Source organism: Ursus arctos, unplaced genomic scaffold (assembly GCF_023065955.2).
Source record: "Ursus arctos isolate Adak ecotype North America unplaced genomic scaffold, UrsArc2.0 scaffold_37, whole genome shotgun sequence".
Taxonomy (NCBI): Eukaryota; Metazoa; Chordata; class Mammalia; order Carnivora; family Ursidae; genus Ursus; species Ursus arctos.
Window position 1 is genome coordinate 18,500,623 of NW_026623053.1, and position 17,930 is coordinate 18,518,552.

The following is a 17,930-nucleotide window of genomic DNA, read 5'->3' on the forward strand; positions in this document are numbered from 1 at the left end:
ACTGTGAGAGAATACATTTCCATTGTTTTAAGCAGGAAGTTTGTGATAATTTGCTTTAACAACCCTAGGAAACTAACACAGGTGGTGATGTCAGTGTAATAAGCCAGAGACTAAACAAAAAGTAAAAAGGAAGATTTGGGGAAAGAGATGTCCATGGGGGCTTTGCAGAGCCAACATGTTTCTGGGAATCTTGGAAGGCAGATGCATGTGTAAGGCTGTGTATTTGCCCAGGGAAGATCTGAAAAGGCCCCAATTTCTCCAACTCTGAGTGATGCGGAGGCCCTGTGAAAGCAAGAAGTGAAGCTTAAAGCAAATGCATAAACTGAGCATTAAAGGCCTGCCCCCTCTATGAGCCTCTCTACAAATGGTGGCAGATTTATTGGTCCAATCATTTAAAGGAATCTCTGTTTAATCATTAGCCGACCACTAAGCTAACTGAGCAGAGTTAGAGTTAATTCAGTGGTTACACATCACAAGGAATACAGACATTTCTGAATCAATCAAGGAACGTTACCAAATAAACGGCAGCAGCCAAACTGTGGTGTGGCTATCAGGGCATGGATTTACAGAGTTGCCACATTATATTATCTAAAACAACCAGTTTTCAACAAAAATTCATGAGCTATACAAAGAAACGGGAAATCAGTCACAGGAAAGAAGCTCATAAGTAGCAAGAGAAAAACAAGCCAAAATGTACAACAAAATTAACTGACTTTTACCAGAAATCATGAAGCCCAGAAGGCAGTGGGATGACTTAGGCAAAGTGTCAAAAGGAAAACATGACCAACCCCCAATACTATATCTAGCAAAACTATCCATCAATACATGAAGAAGGAATTAAGGCATACTCAAGCAAAAATTGAGGGAATTTATCACCAGCAGACACGCCCTTTAAGAAATATAAAGAGAGTCCTTCGGGATGATGATAGAAGACCAGTTACTGTACCGTACTGTAACCAGCAACAAAACCACACAAAGATAAAGAGCACTGGTAAAGGTATTAACATAGGGAATATAAAAGACAGTATAAATGTATTTTTTCTTTATAATTTTTTATTCTGTCTGGTTTAAAAGAGAATTCTATAATAAAATGATAATTATAAAACTGTGATGATGGGCTTATATAAAGATGTAATTTGATGGGCAATAATAGCACAAAGAAGGAGGGAGGTAGCAGGCCTTTAGTTAGACTAACCTCATCCCCCCAAACAGGATGTAGCTAAGTTGGAGCAAAATTGTTGTACACTATTGAAATTAGTTGGTATTAATCCTAATTATATAGTCTTTGAATTAAGATGTTAATTATAATCTCCATGGAAGCCACCTAGCAAAAATCTTTATGAAAGTATAGGAAACAACATGAGAATTAAAATGGTACACTATAAAATATTCAATACAAAAAAAACCAGTAATAGGATACAGGAACAAAAGAGAGATAAGACATATAGAAAGCAAATAGAAAACAGCAGACGTAAATCCTACTTTATCAGTAGTAACATTAATCACAAATGTAATTAACATCCATCCAGAAGGCAGAGATTGGAGAATGGATTAAAGAAAACAGTCCTAACATATACTGTCTACAAAAGACACTTTAGATTCAAAGACATAAATGGTTTAAAGCTAAAAGATGTAAAAAGATATAACAAGCAAAAAGCAACCATAAGAGAACTGAAGTCGCTCTACTAATATTATGCAAAATCGGCTTTAAAACAAACAAACAATGTTACTAGAGACAAAGAGGGACAATTTTGTGAGAAAGGAACCCACACATCAGGAGATATATCCATAAACATATATGCACCTAATAACAGAGCTCAAAATACATTTAAAAATAACTGGCAGAACTGAAGTTAGAAATAGATAATCCAACAATAAAAGAGACTTCAGAAGCTCTCAATGAAGAAAAAGATCAAACTGAAATAAAGGACTTGAAAGACACTATAAACAAACTGTTTACAACAGACTCCTATAGAACATTATTACCCAAGCACAGAATACACTATCTTCTCAAGTACCTGTGGAACATTTTCCAGGATAGACCATAAGCTAGGCTCTGGGAAAGACCATAAACAAGACTCAATAAATTTAAAAGGGTTGAAACCATACGAAGTATGCTTTCTAACCACACAAAGTATGTTTTCTAACCACAATGGAATCAAATTAAAAATTAAAAACAGAAGGAATTTAGGGAAGTTTGCAAATACATAGAAATTAAGTAACACCCTCCTAAATAACCAATGCATTGAAGAGAAAAATCACAAGGAAAATTAGAAAACACTTTGAGATGAATGAAAAAGAAAACAAAACTTGCCCAAACTTATCAGATACCACTAAAGCAGTGCTTAAAGGGAAATTTATAGCTGTAAATGCCAATATTAAAAAAAGAAGATCTCAAATAGTCTACTTAGCACCCTAAAACATTAGAAAAATAAGAACACACTAGACCCAAAACAAGGATAGGGATGGATATAATAAAGATTAAGTGAGAAATAAATGAAATAGAGAATAGAAACACAATAGAGAAAAATCAATAAATCCAAAAGCTAGTTCTTTGAAAAGATCAACAAAATTGACATTTAGTGAGACTAATCCCATCCCAAAAGAGGAAACACTCAAATTACTAAAATTAGAAATCAAAGAGAAGACATCACTACCAACCTCATGGAAATGAAAAAGCATTATATGAGAATACTGGCCAAACAATAATGGTTTACTTTTAATCAGTGGTAAAACGCACCGAAGTACAGGTCTCAACATATGTGCAAAGATATGGATGTGTGAATTTGTGATTTCATACATAGAGCAGTTTCAGAATCATCTGAAAGGCTACGTTGTGGCTGTTGGATTGGATGACTAAAACGAAGGGGAGGTCATTGGAAGTGAGGAAGTCAAGGAACTGAAATGTACAGGCATTGTAACAGTCAAACATGAGAGCTTCAAAAGTGTGTAAAATAATGGCAGGACTCAGGCTGAAGAGAAAGACTATAAATTAGATACCAAGTCTTCCTTTGAAGGAGGTGACTAAACAGGTAGCCCTATGAGATGAGTGTGGCGACAGAGGGTTTTAAGTAAGGAAGGACAGGACTTCAAAGAGATTGGAGAAGTAATGAAATGGTCTTAGAGAAGTAGTAAAGTCCCTAAACTTAGCTCACAAGAGATAAGATTGGCTGCCTGATTCTGCCATGGATTCAAGATTGTATGGAAGTCTTCATAGCCAGAAATCTAAGACGGTTCTTTGAAGCTTGGTCTGCAATTGCTATCTGGAAGGAAATCAAATATGAAAACAGATGGTTTTCTCTAATTCTTTCCTGACCTACTTACAAGAGGAAAGAATGGCAGGTAATAGTTGAGTAATTGAGCTCAAACCTATTTGTTTCTCACATAGGGCATTGGATCCCAAGACTTGTAAGGCCACCAGTGTCATGTTGCATAATAAGTTAATGATCCCTCCTCCATTGTATTATAACAATGATACAAAGGCAATCTACTTTAAGACACAGCATGTGTACACACAGATATATGCATACGCACAGATATAGATAATTTTAGATATATTTATAATTATAGATATAGATAATTTACAGTTCAGTTCATTTATAGAAGGGCCTGTTCTTCAAGTTACAAAAGAAAGGATCATATATTTTGTTCAAATAGTTACCTTCGTACAGAGAGGTCAAGTAATAAAGAGTGAGGATAAAACACCACAACTGAGGTGAACTGAGACACGCTCTGACAAGTTAGGGACATTGAGTAAGGCATTACTTACCTGATTTTAGTTCTCTTGTGAAATGATTCTACTTAAAATTCCTTCAAATGTTAATCCTAACTCATTTGTGATTTTATTTTATATCTAGACATAGATTTAGTACATGAAGCAAATTACCTACTACTTTATTCCTTTAATGTCACATACCATATATATTTTATATATGTATTTTATACACTGTACACTTAAGAACGTCAAAATGGTCCTGTGAAAATATATGAAAACTTCCTGTGTTCATTCTTCCTGGTTACTAAGCTTGTTTCTCTTTCTCTTTCCATGTAACAACCCCCACACACTTAGTTTAAAAGTCTTACCATACTAATAGAAGTGGGATATTTTTTAGGGGTCTTAACTCCACTAGATAGTGATTATTATTATAGCCTAATTGTTTTTTTAGATGAATGCTTCATTTAGATTACTTTCTAATGCCCCAAGTCATAACAAGATGATAAATATTTGTATTTACCACTTACTTCTTATGCTATTAATTCTTATGGACAGCTGTTACCATGACTGTTATTAAATTATGAACATTCCAAGATAGGCATGTATGGTCACTGCACACACTTTTTTTTTTTTTTAAAGATTTTATTTATTTACGTGACAGAGAGCCAGCGAGAGAGGGAACACAGCAGGGGGAGTGGGAGAGGAAGAAGCAGGCTCCCAGCGGAGGAGCCCGATGTGGGGCTCGATCCCCCAACGCGGGATCACACCCTGAGCAGAAGGCAGACGCCTAACGACTGTGCCACCCAGGCGCCCCTGCACACACTTTTTTTAAGGGAGGTAAGGAAACAGTTTTGAATTCAAGTTTTTTCCTGGATTAAAAAGTGTATAAAAATCTAGCAACTTTGGAAGAAATCCAGCTCATTTTTGCTTTATGCACCCAGAAGATTTCAAATCAATACTTAGCATTAACGTTTTAATTGGAAATTAACATCACCGTAATTGGAAGGGAGGATCAGCATCCTGATGTTTAGCAGAGGGCTATTTGGTTGGGAAGGTCATTACACCAGAGAGTACAAATGTTGGGAAAGGAAAACACAAATCATTCGTTTCCTTGAGCAAGGACACATAGTAAGCACTTGAATTGGTGGTCAACTATAATTTGCTTCCAGAGCCAGCTACTCTGGCAACACTACAGTTTGGATTTATAGCAAAACACATGAGTAGCAGTGACTTTGAAAGCAAAGTATAAAAGAACCGAGAAAAAAGTTGCTAGTTGTTAAAGATCTACTCCTCATTACAAGGACTTGAAGATTTCCCCTTCAATCTAAGAGCAGGATGTACCCTTGTTGCTATTCTCGGCATGCCCCTCAGCTGTTTTCCCTAAATAATCAATCCTCCAGGAGACCAACTATATTTGAGTGTGGGTTATCAGCAATCCTTTATTTTTTGCCTGAGAGTTTCAAACCAAAATATACGTCCAGTCTGAACAATGTAGATGGTTTCCTTTCCATGTTGGTTAAATTTTTTTTAATTGTATTGTTTCCTATATGCTTCCAATATCTTAAAAGTTCAACCACTTCTCCAAATCCCCCAGAATCAGCACAAGTAATCACCTCTCCCCAGCAGGATCCTGGCCCCCAGTACCACTATAAGGCACTTTGACCTCTTCCATCTTCAGGCAATGAGTGTCCAGTTCAGATTTGGCTCCTTGGCGAAGTAGAGGGAATTTGGGGGAAGGGGATTTTCTATAAGAATAGTCCCATAAATAAGTTCCTCTTCTTTTCCTTTTCATTGAAAGTGAAAAACTCTGCTCAGAAGAAGTGCCCATTGTCCCGTTTCCCTATGTGTCACCAGAGCCAAGAGAGGACCCTGTCAGCGAGGCGCCCTCTGCTCTGTCCCGCAGGCCACAGTCCCCCACCTTCACCCCATTGTCTGTGCAATGTATGGAATTGGAACGCAGAGCAGCGGCTTCAGTGTCACTCTCCATGCCCGGCTGGGCCAAAGGCCCCTTTCTTGGCTGGGAGGAAGGGCTTTTGTGGAAGCAGAGTTTGAAAAGCCCCAGCACTGTCATGGTCAAGATAACCAACACTACCACCGCTATGCTCACAAGTATGAAGACCACAGTGGAGGAGGAGTCCAAAGGCTGGGGAATGGCAGAGGAAGACGTGGAATTAAACTTGGGAATCACGCTTCCTGAAGAGGTGATGGGCGCCTTTGAATTGGCTTGAGGGGACATCTGAGGGGTAGACCTCGTGCTCTGCGCTCCCCACTGAGGAATCTCGGGAATAGATGTTGCTGAACTGCCTTGTCCGGGGACATGGGGTACCTCTCCTGGCTTCTCCTGTACCGTGGGTGACCACGTTCTCCTCGGGACGGGGCTGGCAGCAGTGGCCGGCCTGGAGGGCACCTTGGTCCCCTCAGGGGCCGGCTGTCTTTCCCCATCGGTTACACAAGAGCGTCCGTCTTTCCCCAGCACGAAGCCCGCGGCGCACTCGCAGGCAAAGCCTCCCAAGTCGTCTAAGCAGTCAGGGAGCTCCGCGCACTTGCCAGCAAGGAGGTATCTCCCGGGACAGGGACAGAGCTCAGCCCCGGAGGGTATCGCGTCCCAGCGCGCGCTGACCTCGTCCGCGATGCAGGTGGCTGTGACGGAGAGCTGCCCGGGGCAGAGCGCACTCACCTTGGTGCCTGGAGGACTAAAGTCCAGCGCCGCGCTGTGCAGCTGGAAGGGCGCGCGGTAGCTCAAGTTAGAGGCGGCCCCGGGGCGCGGCGCCGGGCACAAGCTCTCAAACTGGTATTTGCACAGGTAGCCATTGGCGCGCGAGTGGCAGCGCATCTCCTTCCAGCCTGCGGGCTCGACCCCCCTGGTGGCCTGGAGTCCCGCGCAACTCCGAGAGGTGCAGGAGCGCTGGGGTTCCTCCACCCATTGCAGCGTGTCGCTTTCCGACCCGCTGACGTCGGGGGACAGCCAAGAGAAACCCCGCAACGGTTCGTTCTCCAGGGTGCAGTGGGATCGCCTGCGTTCCAGCGCCACCCAGAACAGAAGGTCTTTGGAGCCCCCTCCGGGCCCCGGGCCTGCCCGCAGGAGTGCAAGCACCGCGCGGAGCTCGGCGCCCCCGCGGACCGTGCTGAGAGTCCCGCCGCGCAGACTGCAGGCCTCCTCGGCCGCCAGCCTCTGGATGGTAGCGTGGTGCAGGCTGTAGCAGGCCCCCGAGGCCGAGCAGCCCGCGCGGTCGGCGGTGGGGTGCTCGCCCCGGCCAGGCCGAGGCCAGAACGCCTGCCAGAGAAGGCACAGGGCGAGCGCCGGCCTCATCTTGGAGACCCGGCTCCCACAGCTGGTCCCAACTTGGATCTGTCCGGCCCGAGGGCGCGGAGCTGTCCCAAGAGCGCGGTCCCCGCCCCCTACAGCTGGCTCTCCCCCTCTTCCCCCGCCCCACTCCCGCCAGAGCCCTCAACTGCCAAGAATCCCCACCACCGTCCTGGCGGCAAACAGCTTCCCTCAGGCCCCGACAGGAAATGTGTCCGGAGCTCTGGCAGGCCCCGTGCGGCCCTGATTTATTCTGGGGTCAAGCACACAGCTGGCGCCAGGGCGCTGGGAACACAGTCGACCAGGTCAAACACCCCGCTTAGAGCAGGAGAACAAGAAAGAGAGTCGCCACTGGGAAGAAACGTATCATCCCCCCCCCCCCGCCCCCCATTAGAAAGTTTCAGGAGCTCAGAGTTCACTAAACTCTTTGGTGAACATTGATAGGAAGGACTGGAAAAGAGGAACTCGCTGAACAGCCCACGCCCGCCCATTGTGCTTCGTCCGGGGCAGCCGGGTTGGCTTCACAACAATGTGTAGCGGCTCCAGCGTTCACCGGGCGGGAGACTGGGGCGGGGGCAAGAATCTCGTGAGAAATCTAAGCATCTCCCTTCACCACCAGAGGCAGCACTCTTCAAGCGCCGGCTCCTGGGCTCTGCTTTGTTCTGCCAAAGCACATTACTGTGGGCTAACTGCTAGTCGAAGAATTCAGAGTTCCTTTTGGGTATCTCAAATGGGTGATCCTGCCTCTTCAGTCACAGCTTGCCTTGAAGTTTATTTTTTGCTCCCATTTGTTTCTCCTTGAAATGGCCATATTGGTTCACTCAGCAAAGGAAATGTACTTCTAGGTGTAAATGAAAAATAATGGCCATAGATCTTAACTGTTGTGTGTTACGTTTCCTTACCACTATATGGGCTCATAACCTCTTCAAACATATATGTTATATAAAAATGAGATCGTGACCTTATTAATGTTTGAGAACAACTACCCCATGTGTAACTTTATCCTTGAACTATTTTAATATCATTTTCTCCTGTGATTGCGGGCCAATATTTATATCAGTAAGTTGTAAAAGTCCCCTTTAAAGGACACTAGAGTTCAGTATTCTTAAATTAAATTATTTATTACATTACAATGCATATTATAAACTGTAAAAAAAAATTGCCTGTCAATTAAAAGAGGGGTGAGTCCATTTCTTCAGAGTTCCAGTTTTTTAAAAATATAAGCAATTAACTCAATTGGAAGTGGGGAGGAACTGAAGACGAGTAAAGGAAGACAAGTTTAAACACTGCACTGGCTATGGAAAGATTTTCTTGTGAGCAACTGAGGTAATTCTATATCACTTTAGGAAATGCTTCATCCATCTTGGCTCACAGTGACCAAATATATTGCAATAGAAGCACAAACAGTTTCAACTAAGCCCAGTTAACACGCCCGATGCTTTTAAATATCTACAATCAGAATGAAAGTTGTCGTCCCATGACTAACGCATACCACACTTCTAAACTCACTTTTTTGTGCTGGATTTGACTGTTCAGATTAGTGAGGAGGGATAGGAAGGAAGGTCTCAGGATCACATCTGTATGTCCCCACCTCATTTTTACCACGACTCTTGCTCTTCTTTTCCTCCTGAAAATTCTATGTATGTTAAGAAATGATAGTAGGGGCGCCTGGGTGGCACAGCGGTTAAGCGTCTGCCTTCGGCTCAGGGCGTGATCCCGGCGTTATGGGATCGAGCCCCACACCAGGCTCCTCCGCTATGAGCCTGCTTCTCCCTCTCCCACTCCCCCTGCTTGTGTTCCCTCTCTCGCTGGCTGTCTATCCTGTCGAATAAATAAATAAAATCTTAAAAAAAAAAAAAAAGAAATGATAGTAAACACATGAATCATCATCACACTTACCCTGCTTCGGCTGACCGTGGAGTTTTGCAGCAGGATTTCTCTACTACCCTTGCTGTTTTCCAATTTAAAGGACATTCATTAGTCCTTCATTTCAGATGGCCATGTCACCTTAAACATGACTTTGCATTTAAATTAAGTAACTAAATGTCTTATGAGAAAGGAACAGGAAAATCTAGAAATCTAATTGAATGGGTTTTAAAAATACTTCATCATGTGGGCCAGCTCTACATACCTCGCAATCAAATGACTGTGTGTTCATAACTGTGTCCATGTAGCACTATAAATTTTAATAAAATAAAACCTTTTTTAAACTAAGTAGGCAATGGAAATCTCTCAGATATTTTTTAAATCACTTAGGCTGAGGTGAAGCTTCTAGAGTAAGAAAGAATGAATGACTGGAGAGCTTATAGCAAATGCATGATCTCACTCCCCGGCATCCTGCCATTCAGGAGGTGGGATACTAGAAGAGAACATAGTGGCCAAAATGACAGCATATCACAGTCCTGGCCATGCAGTAATGTGAGAGAAGAGTTACCCCAAAAATAAATAAATAACTCAAAGTAAGACAGGTATTTTGTAATTAATTACTTTGTATTGGTCTATATACCAATACCATATTTTGAAATGTATAGTATTCCTGAAAAAACTAGAAATGAAGGAATGTTTTTATTTTATTTTATTTAAAGATTATTTATTTATTTATTTATTTATTTATTTATTTATGTATTTGACAGAGAGAAAGAGAGCACAAGCAGGAGGAGCAGCTAGGGAGAGGGAGAAGCAGGCTCTCCACTGAGCAGGGAACCCAATGCGGGCCTTGATCCCAGGACCCTGAGATCATGACCTGAGCCCAAGGCAGAAGCTTAATCAACTGAGCCACCCAGGCGCCCTGAATGTTTTTATTTTATTTTATTTTATTTTATTTTTTTTAAAGATTTTATTTATTTATTTGACAGAGATAGAGACAGCCAGCGAGAGAGGGAACACAAGCAGGGGGAGTGGGAGAGGAAGAAGCAGGCTCCTAGCAGAGGAGCCTGATGTGGGGCTCGATCCCATAACACCGAGATCACGCCCTGAGCCGAAGGCAGATGCTTAACCGCTGTGCCACCCAGGCGCCCCTGAATGTTTTTATTTTAAAATAATGTTTATTAAGATCATAATAGGATACCATTCTACCTCCACTGGATTCCAAATATTTAAAATTCTGATAATATTAAGTGTGGATCCACAGGTCCTTTTATATGCCACAGATGAGAGCAAAAACTTTGGAAAAGCTTGGCATTTTTTCCTTAAAATCTTACATTCTCTATACCCCCAGTACTTCTGTGCCCAGGTATATTTTCAACAGAATTTCATAAAAGCCATCTATGAAAAGCCTACAGCAAATATCATTCTCAATGGGGAAAAGCTGGAAGCCTTTCCCTTAAGATCAGGAACACAAGGATGCCCGCTCTTGCCATTATTATTCAACATAGTACTAGAAGTCCTTGCAACAGCAATCAGACAACAAAAAGGGATAAAAGGTATCCAAATCGGCAAAGAAGAAGTCAAACTGTCTCTCTTCGCAGATGACATGATACTCTATATGGAAAACCCAAAAGAATCCACCCCCAAACTACTAGAAGTTATAGAGCAATTCAGTAACGTGGCGGGATACAAAATCAATGCTCAGAAATCAGTTGCATTTCTATACACGAACAATGAGACTGAAGAAAGAGAAATTAGGGAATCCATTCCATTTACAATAGCACCAAAAATCATATGTTATCTCGAAATTAACAAGAGACGTAAAGGATCTATATTCTAGAAACTACAAAGCATTCTTGAAAGACATTGAAGAAGACACAAAATGATGGAAAAATATTCCATGCTCATGGATCGGAAGAATTAACATAGTTAAAATGTCCATGCTACCCAGAGCAATCTACACTTTCAATACCATCCCGATCAAAATACCAATGACATTTTTCAAAGAACTGGAACAAACAGCCCTTAAATTTGTGTGGAACCAGAAAAGGCCCCGAATCACCAAGGAATTGTTGAAAAGGAAAAACAAAGCTGGGGGCATCACGTTGCCAGATTTCAAGCTGTACTACAAAGCTGTGATCACAAAGACAGTATGGTACTGGCACAAAAACAGACACATAGACCAATGGAACAGAATATAGAACCCAGAAATGGACCCTCGGCTCTTTGGGCAACTAATCTTTGACAAAGCAGGAAAAAACATCCAGTGGAAAAAAGACAGTCCCTTCAATAAATGGTACTGGGAAAACTGGACAGCTACATGCAAAAGAATGGAACTTGACCACTCTTTCACACCATACACAAAGATAAACTCCAAATGGATGAAAGACCTCGATGTGAGACGGGAATCCATCAAAATCCTGAGGAGCGCATAGGCAGCAACCTCTACGACATCGGCCACAGCAACCTTTTTCATGACACATTTCCAAAGGCAAGAGAAACAAAAGAAAAAATGAACTTGTGGGACTTCATCAAGATCAAAAACTTCTGCACAGCCAAGGAAACAGTCAAAAAAACTAAGAGAGAGCCCACGGAATGGGAGAAGATATTTGCAAGTGACACTACAGATAAAAGACTGGTATCCAAGATCTACAAAGAACTTCTCAAACTCAATACACAAGAAACAAATAAATCAAAAAATGCGCAGAAGATATGAACAGACACTTTTCCAATGAAGACATACAAATGGCTAACAGACACATGAAAAAATGTTCAAAATCATTACCCATCAGGGAAATTCAAATCAAAACCATATTGAGATACTACCTTACGCCAGTTAGAATGGCAAAAATTGACAAGGCAAGTAACAACAAATGTTGGAGAGGAAGTGGAGAAAGGGGATCCCTCCTACATTGTTGGTGGGAATGCAAGTTGGTACAGCCACTCTGGAAAACAGTGTGGAGGTCCCTTAAAAAGTTAAAAATTGAGCTACCCTATGATCCAGCAATTACACTACTGAATATTTACCCCAAAGATACAGACGTAGCGAAGAGAAGGGCCATATGCACCCCAATGTTCATAGCAGCAGTGTCCACAATAGCGAAATTGTAGAAGGAGCCGAGATGCCCTTCAACAGATGACTGGATTAAGAAGATGTGGTCCATATATACAATGGAATATTACTCAGCCATCAAAAAGAATGATTTCTCAACATTTGCAGCAACAGGGACGGGACTGGAGGAGATAATGCTAAGCAAAATAAGTCAACAGAGAAAGACAATTAGCATATGGTTTCACTCATTTTTGGAACATAAGAAGTAGGAAGATCAGTAGGAGAAGAAAGGGAAGAAAGTGGGGGTAAACAGAAGGGGGAATGAACCATGGGAGACTATGGACTCTGGGAAACAAACTGAGGGCTTCAGAGGGGAGGGGAGGTGGGGGAATGCGATAGGCTGGTAATGGGTAGTAAGGAGGGCACGTATTGCATGGTGCACTGGGTGTTATATGCAAGTAATGAATCATGGAACTTTACATCAAAGACTAGGGATGTACTGCATGGTGACTAACATAATAAAAAATATTATTATTAAAAATCTATGAAAAAAAAAGAAACTCTTGCACATGTATAAGAGAAGGTATGTAAAAGGATGTTTATAGCAGCACTGTTCATATTAACAAAAACCAGAATGAATCCAAGTGTCCAGCAACAGATGGTAGGTAAATAAACTGTGATACATTCACTCAATGAATATATAGCAATGAAAATGAATAAACTATAGCTGCAAGTAACCATATGAATTAATCTTATCAATGCAATACTAAATGACAACATTTCCAAAAGATTATACAAAGTCTGACATTCCTTTTGTAAATTAAAAAAAGCCATATATATATATATATATATATATATATATATATATATATATATATTTTTTTTTTTTTTTAGGAAAAAATAGTTACAATACACTGAGATATAAGGAACAATGAGTATGAGATTTTGGATGATGAATCCTTTGGGTGGGAGAGAAGAGGGGGATGGATGGGTTGGGGAAAAAGGATTTGATGTGAGCTGTTGTTAGAATCTCAGCTTTTGTTTTGGATAGTGACTTTGTGGGTGACTATTCCATTATTAAAAATAAATAATTAAATGGGGCACCTGGGTAGCGCAGTCGTTAAGCGTCTGCCTTCGGCTCAGGGCGTGATCCTGGAGTTCCGGGATCGAGTCCCACATCGGGCTCCTCGGCTGGGAGCCTGCTTCTTCCTCTCCCTCTCTCCTGCTTGTGTTCCCTCTCTTGCTGGCTGTCTCTCTGTCACATAAATAAATAAAATCTTAAAAAAAATAATTAAGTAATTAACAAAATAAATTAATGTGGCTATATCTGGACAAATGAGAAAGTGACATGAATCAAAAATTTTATAATTTTTGATTATAATAATTTTTGATTTATAATATAAAATTTAAAATTTTATAATTAATCTGATCCTGAACATCTGAGTTTCAAAATGTAAAAATAAAAATAAAATCAAGATGTTAGTTACATTTTCAAAATGTATTTTCTTTTGATCCCCCTATTCTTTTGCAGATAACACATTTCTAAATTTAAGCTAATTATTAATCTGAAAAAGCATAATAAATGTTTTCCCAATGTTTCCAGACTTTTCAGACAATCTGTGTATTATTAGTAATAATCATGTAGGATATTTATTGGTTCATTCATTTAAACAATGCCATCCCAAGAACTAAAGAGAATATATAAAGAAAGTAAGTCTAGTCCAATATTTTTTATTTAATTTAATTTAAAATATCAGAAACAAAAATGATACAATTTCACTAACCACATCTTAGGTAATCTCATAAATATATAAAGTTACTGAATAAATTCTGTAATTGTAGAAATAAAACATCTGGGTCTTAGCGTATTTTTCAGTTCACTTAAGATATATAAAAATATTCCAGAGGAAACTGAGAAGGAGACAACATTCCATTAGGGGAACATGGCATTCAGAAGCTAATCTAAGCTAGAGACTAAGAATTGTGAAAATATGTAGCCTTTTAGAACTGTACTGGTCATTAACAAAATGATCAGTGACCAAAATTTTTATACTTTTAACTGAGAACATTTAAAATTTTATGTCCCAACTGTCCATGAAATGTTTAGTAAATTATAAAGTCTGGTAGCTGTATTTGCTGAAAACACAACTCCTAATCATCATTATGACTTAATCAGGATATATGGTTTGACTCAATCCAACAGATCATACAGGTTCATAACCTAAGAAACTCACATACACCTGACTAGACAAAGAGTTCTTTTAGGTAGTGCTGTATTTACGACATCTGCATTCATTCATGTATCGTCAGCCAGCTCAGAAATGTACATCACAATAATAGGCACCCTTCTGGTTTAGTGAACGACATGACTAAGTACAGAAATAAGAAACAAAAAAACATTAAACTTGCAGCTCCTTCATTCAGACTGCTTTCTAAACAGACAGTGCTGACCTTATTCCATGTACCCTGGAGGTAATATAAAAAAATTATTCTCTCGTGGCCATCACAGAATTAGTACACTTCCCCATCGCCAAGTTTATAATCAAGAAATAATGGAGGGATGAGTCATGCACACAAAAGGCTTGTTATAATCCAAATGCCTAACCAGTTCTAAAGTATAAATGTTTATCCTTCTACTCAGGTAGTTTTTTTTTCAAAATTGCCTGCAGAGCCAGTTTAGGAGCCACCCTTGAAAATCAGTATCATTACTTTAAAGTCACGCAGTTACACACACTCACACATTCCTCACCCAACCTTTTTTTGTGTGTGTGACAGATGACAATGAAAGTGAAACTTGTAGTGTTAGTTAAGGTCATCCAGCAAACAAACCACAGCTAGATGGCGGTGGGGGCATGGTGGGCAGCTTGCCGACCTCCTTTGTGAAAGTTTGGCATCTATCTCATCTATGGCATCTGGTCCATAGATCTTGGAGTTCTTCAGGACCTAGTCCTGGGTCCTCTTCTCTTTCCACTGGACAGACTCGCCCTCATCTAATTCATTTCATATCATCTTATGGTTTTGGAATCCACTCTGTGACAGTGATGCCCAAATTTATATCCACACTCCGTTCCTCTTGGCTGAGCTCTAAATTCAAATATCCACTATGTGTCCATCAACTGATGAATAGGTAAAGAAGATGTGATATATATGTGATGGAATATCACCCAGACATCAAAAAGAATGAAATCTTGCCATTCCCAGCGATGCGGATGGAGCTAGAGTGTATCATGCTGAGCAAAATAAGTCAGTCAGAGAAAGACAAGATTTTACTCCTATGTGGAATTTAAGAAACAATACAGACGAACATATGGGAGTGGGGAAAAAGAGATAGAGACAGAAACAAACCATAAGAGACTCTTAATGGTATAGAACAAATGGAGGGTTGATGGAGGGAGATGGATAGAGGATGGGCTGGATGGGTGATGGGTATTAAGGAGGACACTTGTCATGTTGAGCCCTGGGTGTTGTATGTAAGTGATGAATCATTGAATTCTACTCCTGAAACCAATATCGCACTGTATGTTAACTAACTAGTACTTAAATAAAATTTTGTAGAAAAAAAAGAATAAAATTAATTAAAAAAACAAAAACAAATATCTACTATCTACTTAACATTTCCACTTTGATATCTCATAGGGATTTCAAATTCTCATTTTCTCAACAATACTTTGGTTCTTCCTGAGCCAACTTCTCATCTGGCCTTCATCTATTTGGTCAATGACACACCTATTCCCCAAGATGCTCTCCTCCAGCTCCCTTACCTCTTATACTGCCCAGGTTTTTTTCAGTTGTAATTGACAGAAATCCAACTTGAATTAGCTAAATGCAAAAGGGAATTAATATGATATGTGTAACTGGAAAAAATCCTGAAATAGTTCCAATAGTCAAATAAAGTACTGCTAAAACTACAGCAGCCAGGAGATTCCATCACAAGAATTTATCTCAATCTCTCTCCCTTTCTCCTCTCTCTTCAAGGTTGCAGCCTCTCCTGCTTCCTTCTACCTTTCTCCAAACAATCTTGAGCAAGATCACCAGCAGTTATCATGGCATTATAGCATTCTACTAAAGGAGAATCTTCCCCTCCAGCTCTATTAGGAATATCCCAAGAAAGGATTCTAACCGATCCAGCTTCAGTCATTTGCCATTCACCAGCCAAATCACGGGAGCTAACAAGATAGGGCCCAGTGGTTGATGATTTCTTTAAGGGGGTAGGATCTATACCGGACTTTATGTAAGGGATATTCAAGTCTTAGTCTATAATATAACTTGAACAGATCCAGTTGTATGTCTCTGTTTTGGCATCCTCGTCAGCCCCTGTCACTGGAAACCATTCATCACAGAGGCATCGGGATGATCTGGAAGAACCTTAGTATGATTATCTCCCCCTTCTGTGTAAATACCTTTAATGGCTTTCCATTTCTCCTAAAATAAAACTCAGAATTTTTACTGAGACCTCCAGGGACTGGCTTCTATGTCCCTTTCTACTTTTATCTTTTTGTCCCTCTGATCTCAGTTCAACTGCCAGCCCGTAAGTGAGATCTTTCTAGGCAACCCAGTCTCCATTACCTCCCCAAGCAACCCTCTACCCCCAGGGTTTTTCTGTGACTTTCACCTATTTTGTTTTCTTCATAGCAATCATTAATGTCTGATATTATCTTGCTCACTTATTAGTTTGTTTGTTTTGCCTGTCTCCCACCCAATGAAAGCTCCATTAAAAAAGGTCATACTGTCACAAATGAGTAAATGAATGTATGAATGAATCTTCCACTATCCTCCCCACTGTACATCTAGTCACACTTGTCTGTTCTCTGTTCTTCCAAAACATCTACGTAATTCTTATATGATTTCCCTTTGCCTAAATCATTCCTCTCTTGTCAGATTTTTTAAAATTACATTTTGAAATATGGTGAAGTATAATGCACATATAGGAAAGTTCCTGAACCACTTATGTACAGTTTTCCAAGCAACCACGAAGCCATCATCCAATTCAGGAAATAGGGCCAGTTCGTGATTACAATTTGTTCCTCTTTCCCCATGAGGTCATCAAAGCAGAAATTCGAGATCACTAGGATTGGGGGCAAATGTCCAAAAGCAAAAGTGGCCTGTGTTCACTTTATGTTTCTGTGTCTTTCTTCCCCTTAGCTTTCAACCTAGTTGTGTACGTATGTGTTATGTGTATGGGTGTGGGTGTGGGTGTGTGTGTATGTACACACGTGGATGCATACATGCGTGTCTGTATACATAGATCATCATTGTTTGTTGTCCTCTCTGAGTGGGTTAGTTTCTTAATCTGAGTTCCCTCAAAAGCAAACCCTGAGACAAGGATTTAGGAGAAAGTAATTTATTTGGGGGTGAGACCAGAGTCATTGGCCAGGAGTAGGGATCTGATACAGGGAAAAGAGGAAAGTCAAAGTTATTATCAGCTATAGCTGTAGGCCACTGGGGCACAATCCTGCTGGGAACCTCTGAGAGACTACGAAACCCAGCTAAGCGTGTCTCATTAAGGGCTGGTGAAGCTGGGATGTTTATTTATAAATTTCTGTCCCTGAAGCAAATAGCCCTGGGGCATTTTGGCTTTAGGTACTTTTGGCAATCCCTGAGCACAGGTCAGTCACACTCTGGTGTCTGGAGAACACCTTCAGGCAGAAAGACACCAAAGGTACCTGTGGCATTTGCTATGGCCTCAATAGCTTAGCCTGACGTATCCCCACCCTCCTTCAGCTTTTGGCTTATATAGCCCCTCCCCGAGCCCTGAGGTACAGCTTGGGTTCCCCCACTTTACTTGGTCTCATAGATCCTTGTGGTTTTTTTTCTCATAGCACTTATCACAAATGTAAGCATATAGTTATTTGTGTGACTTAATGTCTGTGTCCTCCAATATTTGCTACTCAAATGCCAGCAACATCAGCATTACAAGGGAGTATATTAGATAGGCAGAATCTCAGCCTTACCCCAGACACACTGCAGATTTTGCATACTAATGAGATCCCCAG

At 40.7% G+C, this 17,930-nt stretch overlaps 1 protein-coding gene and 1 long non-coding RNA gene across 2 annotated transcripts in view; both read right to left on the reverse strand.

The window, feature by feature from the left end:
* The window catches only part of LOC113266144 (uncharacterized), a 117,150-nt gene that overhangs the window by 30,434 nt on the left and 68,786 nt on the right, over positions 1-17,930 (reverse strand). Inside the window, exon 5 of the long non-coding RNA XR_008957143.1 lies at positions 13,042-13,192. This is a non-coding gene — a long non-coding RNA (uncharacterized LOC113266144). The remainder of the gene's footprint in view (positions 1-13,041; positions 13,193-17,930) is intronic.
* CLEC14A (C-type lectin domain containing 14A) lies at positions 4,337-7,357 on the reverse strand. The gene has a single exon (XM_026513629.4). It carries the CDS (start codon positions 7,023-7,025, stop codon positions 5,556-5,558), a length of 1,470 nt encoding a protein of 489 aa, XP_026369414.3. The 5' UTR covers positions 7,026-7,357; the 3' UTR covers positions 4,337-5,555.